Below are 24,486 nucleotides of genomic sequence, written 5' to 3' on the forward strand. Positions count from 1 at the left end.
AAGCTCTGGCCCTGGAAACAGCTAATTTGGCTATTCTAGACTTTGGTGAAGAAGGAGAAGCCTGTTTTTGCTTGGTCTGCTAGCACCAGACAAGAATCTCCTAGCTCAGTGCATGGAGAGTAGCTTTTAGGTTAACCCCTCCTGTAGTTTAAGGAGGTGCCAATCCCAGTTCCAGGGACAGAAAAGACAGATGCCCCATCAATGCTGAGGTACCTAGGTCACGTGGGGGTCCCTTCCCCTCCAAGGGCCAGCACCTACCTTTGAGATCTTCGTCTTCTGTAGTGGTGTTACAGCTCTCTGTGGAGCCCTGTGAGCCGAAGAGAATACGTATGTGATCAGCCCTTGGAAGCTCAGAGGAACAGGAACAAGTGGGTTCCTACAAGAGTGCCTAGAGCCATCCGAGAAGTTCTCCACCCTTGCTCCTTAACTAGAAAACTCTTCACGTCCCAGTGTACCTTTCTAGGCTTTCTATCAGGAAAAGGCATTGCCTGGTCATTCATGCTAAAGCTTTGGCCATCCTTCATTCTTCTCTTTCTCTTATATCCCCATCAGCCCAAAATTAAATTCCAAATAATTAAAAATTTAAATCCAATTTTTAAAAATTAAAATACCAGCCAGGCGTGGTGGCACACGCCTTTAATCCCAGCACTCGGGAGGCAGAGGCAAGCGGATTTCTGAGTTTGAGGCCAGCCTGGTCTACAAAGTGAGTTCCAGGACAGCCAGGGCTATACAGAGAAACCCTGTCTTGAAAAACCAAAAACAAACAAACAAACAAACAAACAAACAAACAAACCTCCCCAAAATTCAGCATTGTGCCTTTAACATAAATCCCAACTCTTCATGTCAGATGTATGTATGTGTATATATATATATATATATATATAGCTAGCTACAATGTATCCAAGCTGATCTCTAGCTACAATGTGTCCAAGATGATAGCTAGCTACAAACTCCCAGCTCGCCTCACTACCACTCTCTATAATGTGGTCACACTGAACTTATAAAATACAACTGGATTTTATTTCTGACTTGATAAAAACTAGGTTCTTTTTGTTGCAGGAATAAATTGCCAGGCACAGGTGGTGCAAACCTTTAATCACAACAATCAGGAGGTAGAGGCAGGCAGATCTCTGTCAATTCAAGGTTTGCTTGGTCTACATAGTGAGTTCTAGGACAGCTACAAAGTTATATGGAGAAACCCTGTCTTGAAGCAAACAAACACCACCATGCCCCCACCCATGCACAAAGTAAGCTAGACTGAAAACTCTGCCTGCTTCTCCAACTTCTTGACTCCACCCCTTAGGCTCCCTGAGCGCAGACCCACTTGGTTCTTTCAGGCCAAGTCTCTGCACTTGCAGCGAGTGTCCTCTGCTGGCAGCCTGCCTGTCTGCTTCCTTCCCACTGGTGTCCATTTCTAGCTCAGATATCCCCTCCTAAGAGGCCATTCCCTGACCGCTTAATTAAAGGCCCTGTCCACTCTCTTTACTTTGTACCACTTCCTTCAGGGCACTTATCACTACTAGATTTTATCTTATTTGATTATTGGTATGTTATCCACTGGGTCTTGCCCTCCATCCCCCACCCCCAATGAAAACTGGTTTGTCCTCTTTATAAAGCAGAGCTATGACATTTAGCAATGTTAGTAAAAATTCAGGAGTGGGAAATTATACTAAAGAGAACATTGCAAGGTCTGGCTATATTCTTGCTTTTTTGGAGTGTGTGTATGGTGTGTATGGGTGTGAGAGCATATATAGTGTGTGGGGTGCAAGTATATATGGGTGTAAGCATATATGGTGCATGTATGTATGGGTGTAAGAATGCATGGTGTGTGGTGTGCATGTGTGTGTGGGTGTGAGAGCATGTATGTATGAGTATGAGTGCATGTATGGTATGTGTGAGTGTGAGTGCATGTATGGAGGTTAGAGACTGGTACTGTTTGTTTCCTTCAATTGTTCTCCACTCTTCTTACTGAGGCAAGGTCTCTGGCTGAACCCAGAACTTGTTAATTTGGTTAGACTAACAGCCCTGGACTCCATAAACGCCTCTGTTTTGGGGAGCAGCCTGCTTGTAACAGTCACACACCTCTCAGACCCCAGAAACTCAGTCCAGTTGTTTTCTGCTGAGTGAGAAAGTAAAGCAGACTTGGTGGGTACTCACCTTGATCCCATCTGTAGCATTATGTACCACGGTGGTTTGTGGTTCCTGTGAGAGAAGACAAAAATTATCCTCCTGATTTGGGGACTTAAGCTCTCCCCTGAGAGATCCCCACACCCTTACATAGTACCCTTAGAGACCCTATGATGACCACTGAGGCCTGCCCACCAGCCATCCCTACAAGAAAAATATATACTGGCTCAACTAGGGTCCCAGAGAGGTAGGAACCCCTGGACTTAGTTGACAGCACTGGCTGGTAAGGAGAAGCTTGGAAGAGGAAGGTTCTTAGGAAGCTGAGAGGACAGGGGCCTCTGTACTTGAAGTTTGTTGGGTCTGAGAGTTCTTCCTAGATTGGAGCCCCATGGAGCAAATCTACAAGAAGAGCTGTGGGATTCTGAGCACAGGTCAGGCCCTGCCAACAGTGTTCATCAAGGGGTGCACAGAAGACAGGGACACAGGGAAAGCAGAAAAGACAGTCTCCCAGTAAGACCTAGGATGCCCCTTTGGCAAGCTGAGCTCAGGGAGGTGCCCATTTCACCTTCCTTCTGCCTTCCCTAGATGATCCTATGGCACCACAAACTAACAAGAGGGTCCACAGGAAACAGAAATCATGACAGGCACGATCATTTGTCCCCCTCTTCCCTTCCTGCTAGCTCACCAGCTAGCCAGCACTAACAGTGAGAGCTCCGATAGCTGTACCTGCTGAAGGAACCCAGAGAGGACTGAACAGATGGGCTCCCCAGGACCAGAGAGCGATTGGGGAACCCCAGTCCTCCCTCCTGTTCTTAACTATGCAAAGGAGAGGCTGAGGCAGGTTTTACAAGTAGGCTTCTAAGAACTAATGATTAGGTACCAAGAGAGCTCCTACCCTGTGCTTTTTAAAGCACCCCCCTCCCTGGCCCCCACAGCAGACCCACTAGGGGTCAGGCTTGGGGGTGGGAGGCCTAACTGGCAGCCCTGATCACTCTTTCCCCCAACAGCGAAAGGAGCAGGAGCAGTGGTTCTGCCATGCGGGATGGAACATTGCCAAGCAGGGGATGAAGGGCAGGGGCCTGCGGGGTAACACAGAGCAGTCTGCCCTATGGGGAAATGACAAAGCTGAGGAGCCCAAGAAGGTAAGACAAGAAGAGGAGGAGAAAGGGGGCAGGAGGCAGCCAGGGGCAGAGGCGGAGAAGCCGTAGTCAGAGGTACCATGGCCGTCTGCAAGGGCGCAGGCTCTTGGGCTGGGCTTACGAGACTGTTTTTGTTGTTGCTCTGTGGCTGAGACAAGAAAACATGATTTAGTTCTCTAGAGTCACCAAAATTGCTCAGGTTTGACTCCCAGACCTCCCTTGTCCCCAGTCTGGCGCGGAGGTGCCAGGCCTGAGGTGGCAACTGTAACACTGTGTGGGTGGGAGCAATGGTTAGAGAGATGGACAATTTGGGGAGCCTCAGAGACCTAGCTCTGAAGGCATCCTCCCTGCAGGACTGGCCGAAGCATCTCTTCAGAAATTTCTGCTTACTCCAGGTGCCACGTCACTACAGAGTCACACCAGATGCAAAGAAATTCAGGATTTTTTCCCCACATTACAGGTGGGAAAGATGGTGACTTAAAGCAGAATAAAAACTGGGAACTTTGGCTCCCCTGTTGCCCTTTCCCCGACACCTGCATTTCCTTCCCCTCTCAAGACAACAGCCCAAGCCTGATGTGAAGAGGGGGAAGGAAATGAGCACGAGCACCTGGCCTTTGGGGTGGAATTCAACATGGGTATAAAATGTAGCCACAGATCTCCCTGCTGTTCATCTTCCACCTGGTAAGTCCTGGACTTGAGCAGCTGGAAGTGAGGGCACAGCCCCAGGGAAGGGCAGGCAACTCTCAGCGGTGGTTGTGGCTGCAGTCCCAGCACTCAGCTCCCAGGAAAGAACAAGCCGCCCAGCAAGCCAATATTCCTAATGGCAACTCGACCACCAGGGATATTCCTTGCTTTCTCAAACATTACAGAGTGACGCAGCCAAGAAAGAGTGTGAGGGGCTGGAGAGGAAGGAAGAAGGCCAATCTCCAGTGCAGGGACCCACACCAGTGCGCTCTGCCTCTTCAGATTTCTTGAACAGTTTAACTCAGTCTCCCTGGGTCCCAGTGTAGTTACAGCCACGAAGGAGCAGCGTCACAAGGTGACTTCTTCCACAGGCAGAGACAAACATTATGTGCCTTTATTCAGAGTGTAAGTGAAGACGTGCTGATGGTCAGAATGCATTTCTTCTCTGCACAGACCGCATCCAGACTCTTCTACCTCTTGTCTAGAGGCCTCATGGGCCAGATCTAAGTTATATAACCTCAGCTGCTGTCAGTGGCTGAGAGCTCTTAAAACCCGGGCTAGGCATGGAATCTTGAGTCAACATCAAGCACTATAAAGATGCTACTGAATTCTACCGGCTGGAAAGAAGTTCCCATGTTAACAACAACAGCAGCAACCGCAACCCATCACCAACAAAACACAACATAGCAACTGCTATCTTCTGTTCCTATCCTGAGACAGCAGAGGGCAGAATTCTCCTGATTTCCTGGTTGGGGCTGACTGGAGAAGGGTGCCCAGCTTACAAAGCTCTGTTTGACCTTAAGACCTTTGCAGGGGAAGAATACTCCAAGATAAGACAAGTGCCACACCTGTGGTTATAAAGGATGGTAGGTATAATGACTAGGTTGCTGGTTCCCCATGCCCAGCATTCCATGAGAAAAGATGCTCACTGTAGCTGTTCCCCCTGAGGGCTGGGTGGGCAGGCTACAACCCTGGACCTAGCAGGAAAATGGGATTTTTCGCAGGAGAACAAGGTTTAGAGTCACAAGCCGACCATTAGTTCTTCTCATTACACAGCTGCCTACTGAACTTCGGGCCCCAGGAAGCAGCTGCTCATATCTCCTGAGTGATAGATAGTCTCTCCCTGTGCTTGCCGCCTTTCCCAAAATCCCTTCCAGCTTTACTCTCTACAATGCATGTGGGAGGCTCTTCAGCCTCCACAGCAAGAGGTGCCATATAACACCTTCCAGTGCCCATTGCTAAGGCCACTGGTGACCTTGGGCAATGGCCCCCCGCCTGGCAGGACAGGCCACACCTGCCCACACAGCACAGACATGCAGTGAGGATGAGTGACGCACACGCACATGGCAGAATGGGTCTGCATGGCTGGCAGGCGGGCACAAGCAGCATGAAGTGGAGGGTGGGTGGGCAGGCAAGGCTCACCATTAGGTGCACGCTGGAACTCGACTTCCTTTTCTGGACACACCACAGCAAGAGGGAAAGAGAAGGGGAGAGAGGAGGTGAGAAGAGAAGCCCAGACACACCGCAGGTTAGTGCACCAGCTCGGGCTCTGCATCGAGGGAGAGGAGGGAGAGGAGGAGGAGGGAGAGGAGGGAGAGGAGGAGGAGGAAGAAGAGGAGGTGGAGGAAGAAGAGGAGCAACCCGGAGTCCAGCATTAAAGGGGTTAAAACAGTACACAGACCACAGGCACATACACTTTTCCAGCCGCTGGAGAACTCTTCTGTCGGATTCACAAAGAAAATTTAGTGTACTCTGAGAAGTATGTCTTGTTCAGTCACGTGTGTGTGTGTGTGTGTGTGTGTGTGTGTGTGTGTGTGTACAATATTTGACTGCTGCAAAATTACAGGTTTGGGTTGATAGGACTGGCACACCAACAAGGGTATTCTACAGCTAGGTCTGTCTGAAATGTGAGTGGGTAGCTACCAGAGATACAACAAAAGCTACTACAGGATGCTCTCAGCTTTAGTAACTCTTGACTTCTGAACTCAGACCTCAATGAAACTGTGAGTGCTGTTCAGATAAAACTCTGTGGATCTTATGGTTAAAATTTGCCACTCTGTTCCCTGTCAGCACAGCCATGCTGGTTTAAAAGACGTGCATGTTCTCTTGCTTTCTGTCATTACTAGAAATAGAAACATAGCAGTGCTGGTAATTAAGACTACAGTGATCAGAAAGACGCAGGGATGGGAAGCCAGGGGAGTGCTGGGTTGTAAGTAACTCTTTAACTGCCACCAGATGCTCTGACTCAGGTTCATGTGAGACTGGAGCATCAAAATCAAGACCAAACAGCACATTAAAGGTACACCAGAGTAGACTAAGAGGCGAAGGGCAATTATGACTTTTATAATTAGCTCACTGGGAGACAGAAGTCTCTTCGGAATATGTCTGTTGTCTGACTTTTGTACATTCACTTAACGATATCCAATACTGCATACTGAGGGTTGTTCTGGGCGTAATAAACGTATCTGAGAAGTGCTTTCTGTCCTCATGGGACCAACATTCTACTTTAAGAGATGTTTTCTGGAGGGAGGCTACTAATATTTACAGGATATTTTAGAGGATAATGGGGTATGTGGGAGTGTGTGCACGTGCATGAAACTCATCACTGTGCATAATTTATATGCAAAACGTTAAAAAATGAACTTGTCCATAATTTGGATTTGAGCTAAAGGAGAATAAAAACCTATTGTGGCTTCCTTTTGCATTAGTCCTTTGCTGTTTTGAGACAGGGTCTTCCTATGTAGTCTCGGATGGCCCTGAACTTACAATCCCTCTGCCTTAGTCTCCTGGGTAGTTGTATCACAGGTATGTGCCACCACACTGGATTTGTGTAAACCTTGTTTTATAGTAGGACTTCAAGCAGTTCAGGCTGCCTTTGATATATAACCAAGTATTAATTTGAACTCCTGGCCTTCCGGCCTTCACCTTCTACTGTGTTGCCTTGCCCAGCTTGCATTAGCCCTTTGAATCTGCTCAAATATGAGACTGTATATCCAGTCTCCAAAATTATCCCTCAAAAGAAGGGCATTGCCCTTACATATGTATCGAGCCCATCCCCTGTCCAGATGCCACCTACTACTTATCGTCCCACCTAGCATCTCATCCTTTTCCCCTACAGTAGTCATACTTCTTGTTCTTCTCTTCCGATACTTTTTTCTTTAGACAGGGCATCACTGTGGCCCATCCTGGCCTTGAACTTGTGGCATTCCTCTAAGCCTCTCAAGTACTGAGATTCTAGGTGTGAGTCACTGTACTCAACTAGAGTGCTAACACTGACAGTTATCATCAGATCAGTTAATGAGTGCTGCGCTGACCATGTTAGCTGAGTTAGCCTTTCCCCAAGGTTAATCAGAGTACATGTCTCCAGTGTAAACTCTGAGAAGCAGGTCAGATACTCAGTCCCTAGGCTCTGGTGATTTTCAGGTCTGGTTGTCAAAGGCCATTGCAGTTGCTTTGAGCCTTGCATTCACATGGAAACCTCTTTCAGCTGCCGCTTTATCTCATGGCATTCCTAGCTTTCTCCTGGCTGGCTCTGTTCTTCCTAAGCCGTCCTACAGGCAAAGCAACCCTCCTTTTCTGTTCTGAGGGTGTTTTCCCAGTGGCTGTTTTTTAGTTTCTCTGTCCATCTTTTCAGGGCTCTGCCCTCAGCCACACACAGCTGGGCTCTTCCTCAACCAGACCACGGCAGCATTGTTTAAATGCCAGGTCACTTTCAAAGGACATGTCTGATTTCTATTTAAAAACTGTACATAAATTTAAATTTTTACACAGTTAAAGGGTTCAGGCCTCTTTTTCATACTCATTTAAAACAAATGCTCCAAGAATACTTCAACTATAACTTTTGCTTTTTCTCTCTCTCTACAGAACATACTTGGATGGTCACTCTGGCCTGAAATCAGCAGAATGCCAAGCGGTCCAGAGGCCTCACAGAATTTGAATGTTTGTGGTCCTCTTCAGTCCTCTCCTTCAGAAGTGGAGCTTGCTTCTCCACAGACCTTGGGTCACAAGCATCAACCTTCTTAAAGAAGCCTCAACAGACCTCAAGTTCTCCAGTTCAAAGCCCTATCTGCTCAACCCAGTCAGTGCTAGTTGTGGACAACATCTCACAGAAACATCTGAGCAGAGGAAAGGGAGCCTTTCCACAGACAGTTAGCTGAGGGGTCAGGAAAAGGCCCTGGAAAACGAAGAGAGATTTAGAAAAATCCAAACGAGAAAGCGCAGGACCTTCTGAGCAACTTTATGGCTTCCCTCATAATTCTGGTCATCAGCTCAGATTTCAAGAGCGCCCACAAAGGTCCAAAGTCCCACACTCTGTCTCCTCCCTTTCTTCCAATCACACAATTGGCTATTTATGTTACTGAGTAAGAAAGACTACAATCTTAAACAATTTGAAGAACAAAGGGGAATTCTGGGTAATTTTTTTGCCCAAATTCCTATTGCTCTTCTGGTTTTCCACACGCAATTTAAAATATTATATATAGTATATATCACATAGACATTTATGCTACACTCTAAAATTAGTATTTTGCATTAGAAATGTATTTTTTTAGGGGGGGTTGGCCTTGAACCCACTCCGTTGCTAAGGATAATCTTGGTAACTTCATAACCTTAGTAACCAGTACAACTCTGGACCCTCCTGTCTCCACGTGCTGTGAGTACAGGCATGTACCAACCTGTCCACTAGTTTCTTCTTATTTTTAGTAGAGAATAATTTGATTTGCTGTTTAGTATTGACACATGGTCCAGGTGAAAAGTATGGAAAGTAGAGAAAAACCACAATAACAGAAAAATGTTAAGGAAGCTATTATGAAATACTTCTGAGTTTTCTTTTTTTCTCCTGTCCCCATATTATATGTTGAATAAGAATCAACATATATGCTGTATTTTAAAGAATACAATTTAGGAGCCGGAGAGATGGCTCGGTAGATGACAGTCTTGCAGAGGATATGGATTTCGATCCCAGTACCAATGTGGCAACTCATAACTGGCTACTCGGTTCCAGGTCTGCCTGAAGAGGCCAGAAGAGGGGCTCAGGAGAGCGGCTGTAAGACACCAGAGGCTGATGCGGGGGACTAAACTACAGCATTCTGCAAGAGCAGCAATTTTTTATTACTAATTTATTAATTAATAATAAATCATTATTTATTTCTGGCTGGCTTTTGAAACAGTTTAATCCTTTCACAGAACACCATGTAAAACACCCACTTTCAGCTTTTCCTACTTTTTTTTAGAATTCTTAGAAGTAAATGCCCAGAAGCAAAGTTGGGAACATTTGTATGGCTTTGACACCAATTTTACTACAATTACTAACTTAAATTAATAATAATAAAAATGGCACATTGCCCGACAGGGTTTCTCTATGCAGCCCTGGCTGTCCTGGAACTCGCTCTGTAGACCACACTCATTGTTTCGATTGCATTTCATTGGTAGTAATAAGGCTAATAATAAGTTGCTTCCTGACCTATTTTTCCATCTTCATGTGGCCAATAGATCTTTTTAGATAATTTTTTTCTACTTCTAAAAAAGGGGTGGGTAGTGTATTTGTTAATCACTTCAATACTTTGGTAAAAGCATTGCCATGCCACCATACAGCTCTAAGAATTGTAGCTAGTCTGTTAACTTTGACCATTCCTTTCTACAACATTTGTTTATTGGCCTCTTATCCCATCTCAATGGTAAAACCTGTTTCTCGGGAAAAAAAGCATAGCCTAGAACTAATTTACCAAGCCTGTATCAGGGCTACACATACAACGGCCACGTTTCCCACATGCGCTCCCAGTGTCCAGCTGCTCTGTCCAGAGCCTCCTTCTCCACCGCCAGTGCTCTCTAGCCTCGCTGCACTTTTGTTCTTCTTCAGCATCTGCTCTTTCCCACTTCCTTCACTAGAATCTTTTTCCAATACCTTACTAACATAGAACTCCCGTTTTTGCCTTTTATAACAGCTTTCATGTTTTACACTTCTTTGGGAGGAGTGCATTAAAATTCAATAGCCGACTCTCAGGGCCTCTAGGATCTAAATTCCAAGCTACACCCTGAAATCGAGTTTTAAAAGATTTATTTTTATTTTATGTGTACAGATGTTTTGCTTTCATGTATGTCTGCGCACCATATGAATGCAGCAACCATAGGGGCCAGAAAAGATCATTTGATCATCTGGAAATACAGTTATATACAGTACACGTGCGTTGTCACATGAGTGCTGGGAACTAAACCCAGGTCCTTTGCAAGAGCAAAAAATGGGCCATCTCTCCAGCCTAAATCAGTATTTTTTTTTTTTTTTTTGTTTTTGTTTTTCGAGACAGGGTTTCTCTGTATAGCCCTGGCTGACCTGGAACTCACTTTGTAGACCAGGCTGGCCTCGAACTCAGAAATCCGCCTGCCTCTATCTCCCGAGTGCTGGGATTAAAGGCGTCCAGCCCGCTAAATCCGTATTTTTGTTTGGTGTGTTTTTGCATGGTGTAGGGAATCAAACGTAGAACCTTCTATATGCTAAGGAAGTGTTTTATCTCCGAGATATTCTCCTGGCTCTGGAATCGTTTTACATTATAATTATCTTCTTAGGGCCACCACCGCCCGGCTTAGGGTAATATATAGTTCTACTAGATAGTCATCTTTGAAATTATTATCTTAAAAAAGTTTTGACTCTGTCAGAAACCCTGTTCACAAAGATGGACATAATAGCATATACCAACCAATACATGGGAGGGAAGGGTAGGCATCTCAGGGGTTCAAGGCTAGGGATGGACTTTTCCCTGGGTCATACCATGTGGTTCTCAGGGCCATTAAAAACATCTCAATAGGAGCTGCCACCGTAATCTCAATGAGGTCAAAACATAACTTTGCATAACTTTGCCCACCTGAACAGATACTTTATCCATAACCACTGTTTAACAGCCAAGGCTAGAAACCTTGACATTGTCTGATGAATTTTGTTCTTCCTTCCTTCCTTTCTTGAGATAGGGTCTCTCTGTAGTCCATGTCAGCCCCAGCCTCACAGAGATCTACTTGCCTCTGCCTCTTGTTGGGGGGTGGGGTGGGAGTGGTGGTTGTGTGGTCTGAAGACAGGATTTCTCTGTGTAGCTCTGTCCTGAAACTCTTGCCTCTGCCTCTTGAGTGCTTCAGCTAAAGGTGTTCGCCACTATGCCCAGCTAATTCTTTTTATTTATTTATTTTTTGGGGGTGCTATGTGGCTCAGGATAGACATGACCTTTTGACATGCCTACCGCTGCCTTCCCAGTGCAAAGTTTACAAGACTGTGCCCCAGTGCCAACCACTGGGTTCTTAGAAAATCATCCACGCCCAGTGTGAGCCTTTTCAGGCACACCTGTAATCATAGCAGGTAGTCCCTGACTTAGTTAGAATTTGTGCCATCATACTGGCCAATAATTTGAATTTTTCCCCTTGATATTTCTGAGCTTTTTTTCTGACCCTTCCTTTCATCTCTAAATTAAAATGCATTTGATGCCTCTGTGCAGTTCTTGCCTTCTTCCTGTCTCCATGTACACTCAGACATCTGTTCATTTTCCCTGTTACAAGGATTGAACCCAGGGCCTCGTGCATGCAAAGGACACCCCTAGCCCTTCAAATCTTTCTTATCATCACCCTTACCACAGCTTCCTCAATCAGGCAGGCAGTGTTTTCTATAGTCTAACACTCAGACGTCCAGGTCTACTGCTCAATCAAACTATTGAAGCTGTTTTGTTTCCCCGTACCACCAAGGAGCACTAGTGCCCCATCCTCTGGTCATGGTTTTGACTACTTTTTCCTCCCTTAACTGTTAGAAAGATTTTTTTTTTTTTTTGAGACAGGGTTTCTGTGTAGCCCTGGCTGTCCTGGAACTTACATTGTAGACCAGGCTGGCCTCAAACTCAGAAATCCACCCGCCTCTGCCTCCCAAATTCTGGGATTAAAGTTAGAGAGAGAGAGAGAGAAAGAGAGAGAGAGAGATTGATTGATTTTTGGGGGGATGAGGTTTCTCTATCATCTTAAGCTTGCTCACTCTCACTACCCTTCAACTACTCTGTCTCCCAAGTACTCCCGTGTGCTGCCATGTCTGTCTTTCTACCGTATATCTTGTACTCTAGTTGGACAGAGAATATCAGTATATGGCAACTCATACAAATGTATTTTGTTGTTTTTAGGTTATAGAGGTAATGTTGTCTTGTTTTAAAGAAAATGCATTCAAATCGTAAAAGTGAAAAGAAGAAAAGAAGCTGTTTTCCTCCAACTCCACACCTTAGTGACAACCAACACATGGGCTCATCTTCCTATGCCCCTTAAACTTCTTCCCTGAGCTTCTAGGCCTGGCCCACCTTGCTGACAACCTCGTCCTGTTTGGCTTGGTCACCTTGCTCATGCCTAAAACCGAGGGGCTTCCCTAAGTGACAGCTCTGTGTGAGTGGGTTCTGAGTGCCCTTCCTCATGGCAGAAGGACACAAAAGCAAACATGCAGAGAGGAAAAGAACAAGAAAGGAGCAGCGGAGGCACATGTATGTAACGTAACTGTGCACAGAAGCTCCCAGGAAAAGGCCTACTGTGTGCTTTTGTTAGGGATTCAGGATTAGATGATTCCTTGTTTGCAGTCCTCTGATGTGTCAGTTGGTGTGTCTCAGGACACTTTCTGCCTCCAATCTACATGTGTACCCTTCACCCTGTGGGTATCCCCAGCTAACCGCTTTTCATCTGAGCTAGGTCACTACACTCCAGGCCCTCTTTCACCCTGACTCCCCAGAAAAAACTCCTCTACCAGATGGACATGAGCTATGACACACCATGTCCCCTCACCAATAAGCGCTTGAGACTCTCTGTGGCATTTATCTGTGATCTGGAAGTAGTTTACAGAAAAACACCAGAGAGAGAGTAGTGGCTTCAGGGTCGCAGAATGGTCCCCAGTCTGAGTTACTATGGCACATTGCTTACTTTGTTTAAAGAGGTTGTGCAAAGAGGGACAAGATCAACCAAATGGCTCAAACAAACCAGAAACCTGGTGTGTCCAGCCCTGGAGATGAGACTGGGGTAGAGGAGTCAGGCTCAGGACTAGCGCTAGGAAAGTGGAACTAGGGTCATCCCCCAGCACCTTCCCATCTACCTAAGGAGAGGAGACACATATCCTTTCTTCCCTCTCAGGCCAGTACAATCTGCTGTCCTGAGCACAAAGGCTTAAAACAAAACAGCAAGGACAAGGTGCCTAAGGAGAATCCCTCAGCAGCTGCCACAAGGGAAGCTAGTTTCTGGCCAGACAGAGAGCTGGAGAGATACCTACCTTGACACCGCCATCTGACTTCTTGTTCAATAGGCTTTTGGCAGCTGTGAAAACAAAGAGGCAAGTCATGTCTCCTGCACCACATCCCCTCTTCAACCTGCAGCCAGATCTGCAAGAAACTGCTGAGCTAACAAGGAGCCAGGAGGCCCTGTCCCCCCAGCTCCTGAAAGATGGCCATTCACTCCAGTAGCTCCGCTGCAGGAAGGGCATCTCGAAGGTCTCAGAGCCACGACACACTAGGGCCTCCTCTATGAGCCATGGCCGAAGGCTCAGTGGAAGCAGATGCCCTGTGCTTAGGGAGAAAAACCACATTTGGTACACGAGCTCCCTGGGCACTGGGAGTACTGTCCTCAACAGCTTCTCTCCAGGCCTGGAGACAGTGCCAACATGTAAGGGTGAGGGCTCCATTTCTAGACACCACGGAAGTCCTCTTGATGGAAGGATGCAAGACATCTCCGGAGTTTTCTCAAGAAAATAGTGTCACAGTTCACAGAGGAGACCAGACGTGAGGACAGACAGCCACAGACACAGAAACCGGGACCACCTACAGGAGGGTTTGGCCAAGGGGCTGAAGCCTTTCGCTGGGCAGTACCTCACCAGTTTACTGGGCTCTCGCTACGGCCCTTTTCCACTCTCTGGACCCACGAGCAGAAGGATTGGCTAGAACTACGAGCTGCCGAACAGACTCCAGCCAGCCATGGGGTGATACGCAAGGCTGATGACCTACACCAGGCTTTTGGTGACACCAGAAGGCCACAAAGGTTACAGGAAGGCAGTAGACAGAGGGTGAGAGAGTTCTGGAGGGCACAGGGAAACAGGACCAGCCCAACTCTCTGACCCACTTGACTGCCATAGATTCCCACCTGGGTCCTACCATTCACAAGCTGTGTTTTGTGACTGACCATCATGAGTTATTTAACCACTTCTAGTCTCACATTCTTTATTTGTAAGATGGGATAAAACTGCTCCTAGGTCACAGGATGGTGGTGGGGATCCAACAGGATGCCTACAAAGCACTTGGCAGAGCACATGAGGAGTGATGGCTGCCATTGCTGTGCCTCCCGCTCACTCTCCTCATTCTTCAGGCGGCCTTGCCTGTCTAAGCCATGTTCTATCTTTCTCCAGTGAGAGAAAGAGCATAACTTCATCACAACATTTTGGTTCTCAAAAAATGATCTATTTTCTCCAGCCATGCTGTATGTGGGCAAGGAAAGTTTTATTGTGTCTATAGCAATAAGCCCGATTTGCCTACTGCTGTATTTATCAGCTGGTTTTCAACTCAGGATGACCACTAGAATCACTTGGAAAACTTAAAAAAAAAAAAACCACTTACACTCATCCCATCTGCTAAAGATCCTGACTTTGGGGTGAATTTTTTTTTAAGTGAGCTCCCAGGTGGCTGGTGGTCCTGTATAGGCAGAGCTGAGAACCTAAAACATACATGTTCTTACGTATCTCTGTGTTACTTGTTAAGACCATTACAGAGATGAGGGAATTAGGGGCAGGAGAGCCGACATGATTTGCTCAGTGTGTGACAAGGCTAGAATTCAAGCCAAAGGATGACTGACCCTATCGATTCTGAACCACACAGCCTTTTAGCCCTGGAGGTCTGTAAACGCCAGGCTCCAAAATTTTGAGGCTTTCACTGAGGGTCTTAAATGGTGCTGCAGAAGTCTAGCCTTAGCACCGACAGCTTCAGGCCGTGCCCAGGGTTGTCTACAGGTCAAGCCCTTGGGCCATCTGGAGGAAAGGCTCCTACTGCCCAACTCCAAGTCCCCGGCTACTGCCTCCTGAGAGTTGGCAAGCGCCCAGCATGCACGGCTGGTTAGGGGCCTTCATAACATCAATGTGCTTGCAGATGCCAAGTTAGGTGGTCCGTATGGCATGCCCATCTCAGCCCGCAAGCATGGGACTCGCCTCCCTGGTGAGTGGGCCTGGCATGCTGGCCCTACTGTTGGGGTGGCAGGGAGCCAAGGCAGGCGGTCAGGGAGGACTCATGCCACGTACCTTGCCCGGCCAGGCCGGCGGCGCTCGCGGCAGGCGAGGCGGGGGCGGAGCTCTGCCTGCCAACTGAGGGGATACAATCTCTCAGTGCACAGAGCTGCCGCAAAGCCACGGGGGCCAGTCAGCAGCGAGCATGCCCCAGCATGAGGCATAGGAACTGCTGGCTGCCCACGCACAGCAAGGCCCAGGTGGCATGGCCAAGCCAGCCGAGCTGGGGTAGAGGAGGCACCAGGGGACAGACTGAGGAGGCAGGAGCAGCCAGCCCTACAGCAGTCTGGGGGCCTGTGAGGCTTGGACAGGCTGAAGAGACTACCATGCCTCAAATTCATGGCAATGGCTTCATTGTTTGTCCCCACGATCACTTTAAGTTAAGAGCCTGCAGGTAAAAGCCTGACCTGGTGGGAGGTACTTTTTCTGAGGAAACCAAGTTCTGTTTCAAATAAGCCTGTTATCAGAGTGCCTGGAGCACAGAGCATTTCTCTCACAACATTCCAAGTAAGAGAGAGGGACTGGGGCATGGCAAAGCTCCCACCTGACCTTTGGGCAGCTCCCTTTATGGGCAAGCCCCAGCTCCTTCCTTAGACACAGGTCTCTCTCCCTGTAAGGAGTGAGCAAAGAAAAGACTGCTTTCCTCAGTCTCTAGTTCACTGTGTACTGAGGATGAAGATATCCAAGAGGGGAGCCTCGGAGGCAAAAGAAAGGCAGTCCAAGTTAGTTAGATGTCAACATCTTTCCAACTACTTGTGTACCCCATGGATCAACTTGGGACGCCGTCTAGCTTATGCCTAAAGAAACGGGTGACTATCCTTCATCACACTTGTAGAAGTCTCTTTCTGCAGTCCTGCCCTCACTTGTCCCAAATTCAGGGCAGAAGAAGCCAGCATGGAAAGCTGAGAACATCCTTTTGTTTTTGCTGTCCCTCTGACAGAGGATAAAGTGAGATCAAAGGCCAGAGGCTCCTGAAGGATGAGTCAAAGCTCTTTCCTAACAGAACCTGACGCCTAAAACCAGGACCTTAATGTCCTGAAGTAGAGACTGACTCGCAGCCCAAGATCATAGGCCAGGGCATTTGCTTCTGACTGGCCAGACTGCGCAGCAGCAGCAGCAGCAGCCGCCTGTCTTCATGTTTCTTTGACTCAGAAGAGAGGAAATATCATTCTAGAGGCAGCACAGAAATGCCCTTGAGCATCCTCTAAGAAGCCTCTGAAATCACGAAAACAAAGCTGCAAGTCCTTACAGGATAAGGAGCACTGTGTGTGTGTGTCCGGGATGGGGGTGGGGGTGGGGTTGCCACCCTATCTCTGTGGGAGGCAACAAGTCACATGCTTCTACTCTCTCTCTGAGGACACCATGACCTTCTTCTAGTGTGCACTCAACATGGAATATGCCTCCAAACCAGGGTTCTCCTGGGCTCACTCCCCAGTGCAAACATTCTGGGATGCCGTGGTCCCAGGCAAGAGTTTGTAGAGCCCTACCGTTCCTGCCTGACGCCTCCTCCAACCCAAAGCTCTCCATTACCCAGAACCAAGTTCCAGCAGGGCCTGAGCTCAAAGATACAAGCCCTGCCCAGAACGGCCACCTACTGGTGGGTGGCTGGCATTCCCTCACAAGCCCCTCTCATGGCGGTGCAGGAGATAAGCAAGGGAAGAAGTCTTGTTAGAAGGATGAGGGGTGGGGGTGGGTGGGGTCTTTAACCAAAACAGCAAGGCTGGGGGTTAGAGGAAGGGAGGACCAAGGGCCAAAGCAAGCTGGGTAAAGACCTCTCTGCCTTCAGTTAGATAAGTCTTGACATTAATCTTTTCCTCACAGAAAAGCCACTGTGCTTCCAACTAAGGGCAAACAGTAAAGGTGAGAATGGGGTAGAGGGGACTGGAATGTCTTGCATCTTAAAAAGAAATGTCAAGTGTGATTTGCAAATTACTGACCCAACTCTCCCAATTCGTCATGCAAATTTACCTCTTCACCACTGGTCTCTTCACTTTTATAGCTAGTGTTACGGAGAGTACTGTAAGCCTCAGTCTGTGTGAAAGGTTCCGACACTCTGAATAATTTCTATTAGGCACCTCTTTTGGACACGGTGAAGTAAGAGATGATCTTAGGTGGATGCAACTGAGAAGACACACTGTAACTCATCTCTCTTTCCTCTGGTACAGTCTCCACTACCCTAGACTGGCTAAAATCTGAAGAACACTGAAGAGTCTCTGGAGAATTGCACACAGATGGGGATAAGCCCCCTGGGAAGCTGGGCAGGCTACTCTTGGGCAGTCTGAAGAAACAGAATTCATAAACTGGAGCCTCAGAAAAGCCCTTCCCTCCACATCTGAAGAAACTGGGTGACAGAAACCAGAGGCAACTGCCCTCACAGAGGATCCTTGTTCATCCTCAGGGGTTGCCTGACAGCTACGCAGCCTGGACTGACTGGATTCCATTCTTGGCCCACTCACCTCTGTAGAGTAAACGTGCACAGCTGGGGACACCTACCTGAAAAGTTCCTGGAGACAAGCATGGTTGTGAGGATGGCACCCTGCGGGAGAGAGAGTCCCGTGAGTTCAGATGGATCTTAGGAAAGGGCAGCCTGGCCTCAGGCCCAGGCAGCTCTTAGCCTAAAGACATGAGTTTTCTAGTGCTCCAATATGAACAACCTTCACAGCCCAGCCCCAAGAACAGGGGAGTTTCCCCGTGGGACCAGGCAGGAGCTACAAGGAGGCCAGCGATGCAGAAGGCTAGTGCCTACCTTCAGTTTTCTCCGGGCGTTGAATTTGCGTAAGCACTCTACCGTCTCTTGGCGATGCATCATGGATGCCACCGTAGACCGTTGCTGGAAGTCAAACAGAAAGGCCTGTGAGATTTCCATCACAGATCCCCTGCCTCTGTTTCCCCCATCTGAGCACTGAGCCAGGATAGGGCCACACACTCTGCTACCCCAGTACTGTCCAGACGAGGCCACGGAAGAGAAAAAGTCTTTACAACAGAAGTGCCATTACCAACTTAAGGTTATATGAGGACAATTTGAGCAAGAGAACAACCAATAATTGATGCTACGTGTGGGTGCCAACAGAGCTTTTCAAAGGCAGCTGAGGAGGACAGTATCCGGTGTGATGTGATCCTGATGCAGCGACTGCTTCAGCAACCGTTTGTGGAGAACTTGCTGTAGTCCAGACTGCACAGGGAGAGCCAGGCTCCTGCTCTGCAGACTGTCTACGAGATCTTCAGGCAAACTGTGTTCTGAAAAGCTGAGAATTACCTTGAAGTAGAAATCACCTTTGTTTTTCTGTTGTAGCCTCAGGTTGGCCTTGAACTCATGACCTTAGCCTCTCAAGTGCTGGCATTACAGATGTGCACCACCATGATCTCTTCTTTTTTCATCATTTTGGGAGGATTTATTTTATTTTTTTATTTTTTTACCCAACGTATTTACTTTTAATTTCCTTGCCTCCTTAAACTGAATCCACGAGATGTGGTCTGCATATCCTTGACAGCTCAGGGTCATAATGTAAGCATAATTTGCTACACAATACTATGATATAATGATGTCCCTGGGGGCTACAGAGAACTACGGGAATGTAAGTCGTGGGCCCGTAAAAATGACCTCCAACAGTTAGTACTCTTGCGATTCTTGCGTGCGTGGGTAGGACTGGTTATCACACTATGACTGCTAACTCAGTCAGTCACATTGAAAGTAAATGCTAGGCTCTATGGCCTAGGTGCCCATACCTTGCCTTACCCCTGGCCTACTCCCTTTCCTGGTTCCCAAACCAATTCTCTTTACCCTTTCCCCACTCTGTGTGTGTGCGCGTGCGCGTGTATGTGTGTGTGTGTGTGTGTGTGTGTGTGTATGTATGTGTGTATGTGTGTGTATGTATGTATGTATGTGTGTGTGCGCGTGTGTGTAAAATTCCCCACAGCGAAATTAGAGGCTACTGTGCATGTCCTGTTTCGGCTCCAGTCCCCACCTCGTGCTGACTCCCTACCTGCAATCTAACCCAAGTCTCAAATGGGTCCTTCCTGGAGCCCAGGGTAGATCTCTGACCTAGGCTCAGAAAGCCCTTTCTCCCTTTGTTCTCTAAACTCATCCTTCTTCAACCAATCTCCTATATTAGGTTCTCTTTTGTAATCTTTACATTCTATTCAAACTTCCATCAAACAAAATCTTAAAAACAACACTACCACCACCACCCACTGAATTGGAGGATACTGTATTGTGGGAAATAAGCCAGATGCGCTTGCAGGCATTATTTACTATTTGCTCCCTCTCAATTATGGAAATTAAAAAAAGAAGAAGAAGAAAAGCAGGTAGCAAAAGGGTGCTCTTGGGGAGGAGCCAGGTTCAGTTCCCAGAACCCACATGGTAGCTCACAACCATCTGTTAACTCCAGTTCCAGGGGATCCAATGCCCTCTTTTGATCTCCAAGGGCACCAGGGCCCCATGTGGTGCATCTACATATATGCAGGCAAGACATTCACGAACATAGAAATTTTAAAGTAAATCTTAAAAGTAAAGACAAGTATTAGTGATTCCTGGAGGCTAGAAAGGAGGTTCGTGGGGTAGAGGTATTGAATAGTGCATGGTGTGGCATATGCAAATTATCACAATTAGCAGTGCACATTTATATCTACAACTATGTATTAACAAAGGGAAGCAAAAAATGAACAAAGCTTCCTGACCCAAGTTCTTCCTGTAAGGAGTATCAGCCATTTGCTCCTTCACTGCCTGGCTTCCCAGCCTTCAGCCTCAGGTCTCTGCAGACAAGGGAGTTTCTCTCCTATCATATTCCGCTATCTCTGTGAAATAACGAAACCATGGCCTCTGGTCAGTTAAAGCTAGAGGTTCCTTCCTATCTTAGTGGAGGACTTGTTCAGCATCTGGCCGCTGCCGCTCTCACTAAGGCCCACTTGTACGTTCTCAGTCCCTGTATCTTCTTCTCAACCTCTCTGCATGACTCTTTTAACTCCTTGTCCTTAAATGCTTGTATTTAGCGGCTCTCTCTTCTCTTGCTGAAGCAACATAAGCCGGCAATAAGAATCTGTTCAGCACAAGAACAACTTCATATATTTCCAATTCCTCACCATCACCTATGAGAGAACGGCAGGGCACATTTCCAACTTCTCATGTCTATAGCCCCCTCTTTTGCACACTCCATGCCCTCTTTTTAGTGCTGGTATTCTTCTGGGTCCACGAACTGCACAGCCATCTGCTCACTGACCGATTAAACACCCATCCACTTGCCTCTCCTTCAGATTCTCTTCTTTGGCGGCACTACCCACTCCTCCATCATCCCCCTCAGCTGAGACCTCACCTGGCCTTCCTTAGACAGTTGTGACAGCTTTTTGCCTCTCTGCCTCCAGCCTCAGCAATTCCATTTCCTACAGAGCTTCCAAATGTGATGTTAAATGCAAATAGCATGCTGTCTTTAAAACTCTACACTTTAGAATACAATCTTCAACTCTTTAGGCAGAGGATGGTATGACATACAACCTTTTTCTGGGGGGTGGGGAGTAAGGGGGTTGGTTTTTTGAGACAGGGTTTCTCTGAATAGCCTTGGCATTCCTGAAACTTGCTCTGTAGACTAGGCTGGCATCAAACTCAGAGATCTGCCTCCTAAGTGCTGGGATTAAAGGTGTGCACCACTGTGTCATGCAATTTTTTTCCCCCTCATTCTTTTGCAATCCTGGTCATGGTAAAGCAACTACTAACATTCCTTGCAGGTGACGTTCTCCTGTGACCTCTCACTCTCTCCATATTAACCTCTGTCTATAGAGTAACACCTGGATAGATCGTCTTCTCCACAAAACCTTCTGTGACCCTATCAAGGGCAGCAGACACTCCTGGATGTGTGTTTGTCAGATTACAGGCATGGTTGCTGGTTTGAATGCCTGTTTTCCCAAATCTTTGGGGCAAAGACCATGGTCCTGTTCATCTTCAGGAACTGTCTGGTGACCAGCACAAAAGGACATTCAATAAGCATGGGAAATGAAAAACTTATCATTGTTCAAGATGCTATACTATACCAGCCCTTTCCTTTGTCTGGGTTAGCTGTTTCAGCTTGATAGAACCACGGATGGAAACAGTGTATCAGCCTGCACTGAGGGCCTAGGAGGGGCTCCTCAGCACTCAGCTGAGAGCCGGCCTCATGCTGAGCTTCAAGAGCCTCCCGCCTTTGTTCATTCACTGGGTCCTTGTCAGAGTTGAGGCCCACATATACCCCAAGCTTGGGACTCCACACTGGGGTATCAGCTGTTTTCCACCATTAACTACCTCTTCCAATCCAGCAACAGACCCAAACCACAGCCTCACAACAAGCGCGAGAGACAAGTGAAGACCTATGAGCACTTTTTAACTCCCAAGTCCCCCTGATGACATTTCCTGACCCTGGCCTCCACTCACACCTCCCCAGCCCTCCTCCTGAATCCTCCTTAGAGAAGTTCAAGGAGTGCCCCAGGGCTGCCACACCCAATCTCCAAGGCCTGGGAAAAGACACTTACACAGACCCATGGGTGCTTGAGAGCCTGGTCGGCCGTGATGCGCTTTGCAGGGTTTATGGTCAGCATCTGGTTGATCAAGTTCTTAGCTTCAGGAGTGACTGTGTCCCATTCTGGTGATGGGAACTGAGGAGCGGGAACAGGGAAAAGGGAGACAGGAAATTTGTGAGCCTTCTACCCTGAAATGTAACCCGACTTCATTCCAGCTCTTACAACTGAGATACTTTGTGGTACCCAAGAGTGGGTATGCTGTGCCAACTCAAAGAAGACAGAATGATAAGTGTAAGGGTGTCCATGTATCATGTCGGTGAAGGAAGGGAACTGACATTTTCTGCTTCACCTTTCTCTTTTTACTAAGGAGAAAACAGGTTTTGCAATGTGCCCAAGGTTCCAAAACAGTGGAGAAGCCTCTAAAATTCTCCCTCTGTAATATAACATGCCACGTAGTTTCCCCATTCTTTGTGGAAACAGACCAAAGAGCTTCATTGAGTTCCTTAATTTTATAGCTAACAGGAGCATTTAAAAAAAAAAAACAAAACCTGTTCCCTGTATATAAGGTGGCAAGAATTGAGTCCTGTATGCCCATCCTTGGGTCCTCAAAGTCCCCTGATGCCCTGTTATCAAGTGACAATATCACTACTCCCTTGGACAGACCCTTAGGGGCAGGGACTCTGTCCTTCCAGGAGTGACTGCTCAGCTCTCAGAACCCCATCCTTACATCGTAGGCTCCAGCTTTGATCTGCTGATACAGCTTGTGCTGATCCTCATCCCAGAAGGGAGGGTAGCCCACCAGGAGGATATACAGGATGACCCCTGCGAGACAGAACACACAGGTCACTGGGGTCACTCACCTACCCCTGAGGAACCAAGAAAGGCCATGCAGGGCTCAGAACCACCCAGAAGGGCAAGGCTGGGCCAGAGTTAAAGGTGGACGCCAGTAGATAATGCCATCCCTCCTGTTGTGCCTCACTCCTTACGGCACCAAGCCATGTCAGAGACTTCTTTAGTCTATCCTCTAAGGTGTGGACGAGCCCTTCTCCAAGAAGGATACAATATAATACAGGAAGTCACTTGGGAAGTAAGCATGACAGGAACAGCTCTCCCAAGGGAAGGAGAACAAACAACACCATGATTTCACATACAGCAGGCACCGTGGAACCCAGAAGGGATGGGTGTAATGCCTCTTTTTCTTGTCATCACAGGAAGCCAAGGGCCCAGAACACCAAAGAGCCGAGGGTATGGAATGGGCTTACCGCAGGCCCAGATGTCCACAGGTTTTCCATAGGGATCTTTCCTCAAGACCTCAGGGGACAAGTAACCTGGGGTGCCGGCAAAACCTGTAGCAGAAGAGAGGGCAGAGCCAAACTGAACCCGCTTTCTCTCCCAGTAAGGCCACATCTGTAATTCCCTCCAAAGCCCTCCTAATGCTGGTTGCTTTTACTATATAAGCTTTGACTCAGTACCGAGGCCGCAAAAGATGACAGGCTGGGCTACGTGCAGTGCCTGGAATCTAAATCAGAGGGCAAGTACTTGTGCCTACCAGGAACTCAAACACCTCCCCAGAGGCAATAAGAATGCAGTGCTGACAGCAGCCAGACCCACTGTAATGAGTCATGAGGGCGAGGAGGGACCTGGGGGGGCACCCTCCTCCACTTTCTGAAAAGGCCAGGACCATTAAAGGCCTGACTTCTAGTTCTGAAAGAGGAAGGCAGACCAGGAAAAGGAGGAAGGGTGGAGGCTGCATTCTCGGAAGACAGGGTCACCCTTACCAAACCAAGCCTGCTGCTCTCCCTGTACTTCGATGGCCAGGCCAAAATCAGCTAGCTTGACCGCAGCACCCTTGCATTTACTCGCCAGCAGCAAGTTCTCAGGCTGCAGAAGGAACAAAGAGAACCTTATGAGGGAGGCATCCACCCTGGAGCCCAAAGGGAGCCTACTTTGGGCTCACAGCGCCACTATCTAGCACCAGGGGGCGCCAACGAGTCACAAGTAGTCAGCCCGGTTGAGTACCTTCAGATCCCGGTGGACGATGTCATGCTGGTGGATGTGGTTAACACTCTCCAGGATCTGATGTATACAGTGGCTGAAAGGACAGCACAAGCGATGTCAGTGCAGGGCTAAACCACCTCACCGACGACTGCCTGTGCGGACTACACTCACCGAAATACAAGCTAGAACCCTGGGCTTTAAATGTTATCTAGCTCAACCTATTTTGCTTTTATTTTTTAATTGAAAAATAACTACTGACTTCTGAGGGACAATGGGAGATTCTGCTACAAGCACATCACCATATACCTCACCTCAAATGCTTATTCTTTCTAGTGAGAACATTAAAAATCCTTTTTTTTTTTTGTACGTTTTAAAACCTTGCCAGGTGTAGGTGGCGCACACCTTTAATCCCAGCACTCAGGAGACAAAGGCAGGCGGATTTCTGAGTTCGAGGCCAGCCTGGTTTACAGAGTGAGTTCCAGAACAGCCAGGGCTACATAAAGAAACCTGGTCTTGAAAAAGCTAAACCAAACCAAACCAAACCAAACCAAACCAAACCAAACCACCAACATTACTAACTCGAATCACCTGCTGTGCTTAACTACAATGCAGGAATCCATCCCCCTATCTGACCACCACCTCTCTTTCCTCACCTACACCCACCTACTCTGGCTTCTGCTAACCACTATTCCTCTTTCCCTCACGAGGGCATCCTTTTTAGATTCCACATGTAAGTAAGATCATGTGGTATTTGTCTTCCTGTGCCTGGCTTGTCTCACTGAACATAACGTCATCCAGGCT

At 47.6% G+C, this 24,486-nt stretch overlaps 1 protein-coding gene across 37 annotated transcripts in view; it reads right to left on the reverse strand.

The window, feature by feature from the left end:
• The window catches only part of Camk2g (calcium/calmodulin-dependent protein kinase II gamma), a 59,285-nt gene that overhangs the window by 7,574 nt on the left and 27,225 nt on the right, over positions 1-24,486 (reverse strand). For 6 of the 37 annotated variants that reach the window (XR_874287.3, XR_003950818.1, XM_006518488.3 and 3 more), the window contains 13 exons: positions 23,707-23,779; positions 23,466-23,568; positions 22,950-23,033; positions 22,415-22,509; positions 21,700-21,822; positions 17,951-18,034; positions 17,698-17,740; positions 15,220-15,282; positions 13,213-13,256; positions 5,373-5,405; positions 3,346-3,414; positions 2,158-2,202; positions 259-307 (listed from right to left, as the gene is read on the reverse strand). Coding sequence is in view for 31 of the 37 variants with exons in the window: in XM_006518488.3 (XP_006518551.1) it covers positions 259-307; positions 2,158-2,202; positions 3,346-3,414; positions 5,373-5,405; positions 13,213-13,256; positions 15,220-15,282; positions 17,698-17,740; positions 17,951-18,034; positions 21,700-21,822; positions 22,415-22,509; positions 22,950-23,033; positions 23,466-23,568; positions 23,707-23,779 (908 nt within the window). In the remaining 6 variants the exon portion in view is untranslated. The remainder of the gene's footprint in view (positions 1-258; positions 308-2,157; positions 2,203-3,345; positions 3,415-5,372; positions 5,406-13,212; positions 13,257-15,219; positions 15,283-17,697; positions 17,741-17,950; positions 18,035-21,699; positions 21,823-22,414; positions 22,510-22,949; positions 23,034-23,465; positions 23,569-23,706; positions 23,780-24,486) is intronic. The other 31 variants (XR_003950819.1, XR_003950822.1, NM_001039139.2 and 28 more) reach the window with 12 other exon arrangements.

Source organism: Mus musculus, chromosome 14, assembly GCF_000001635.26.
Source record: "Mus musculus strain C57BL/6J chromosome 14, GRCm38.p6 C57BL/6J".
Classification (NCBI taxonomy): domain Eukaryota; kingdom Metazoa; phylum Chordata; class Mammalia; order Rodentia; family Muridae; genus Mus; species Mus musculus.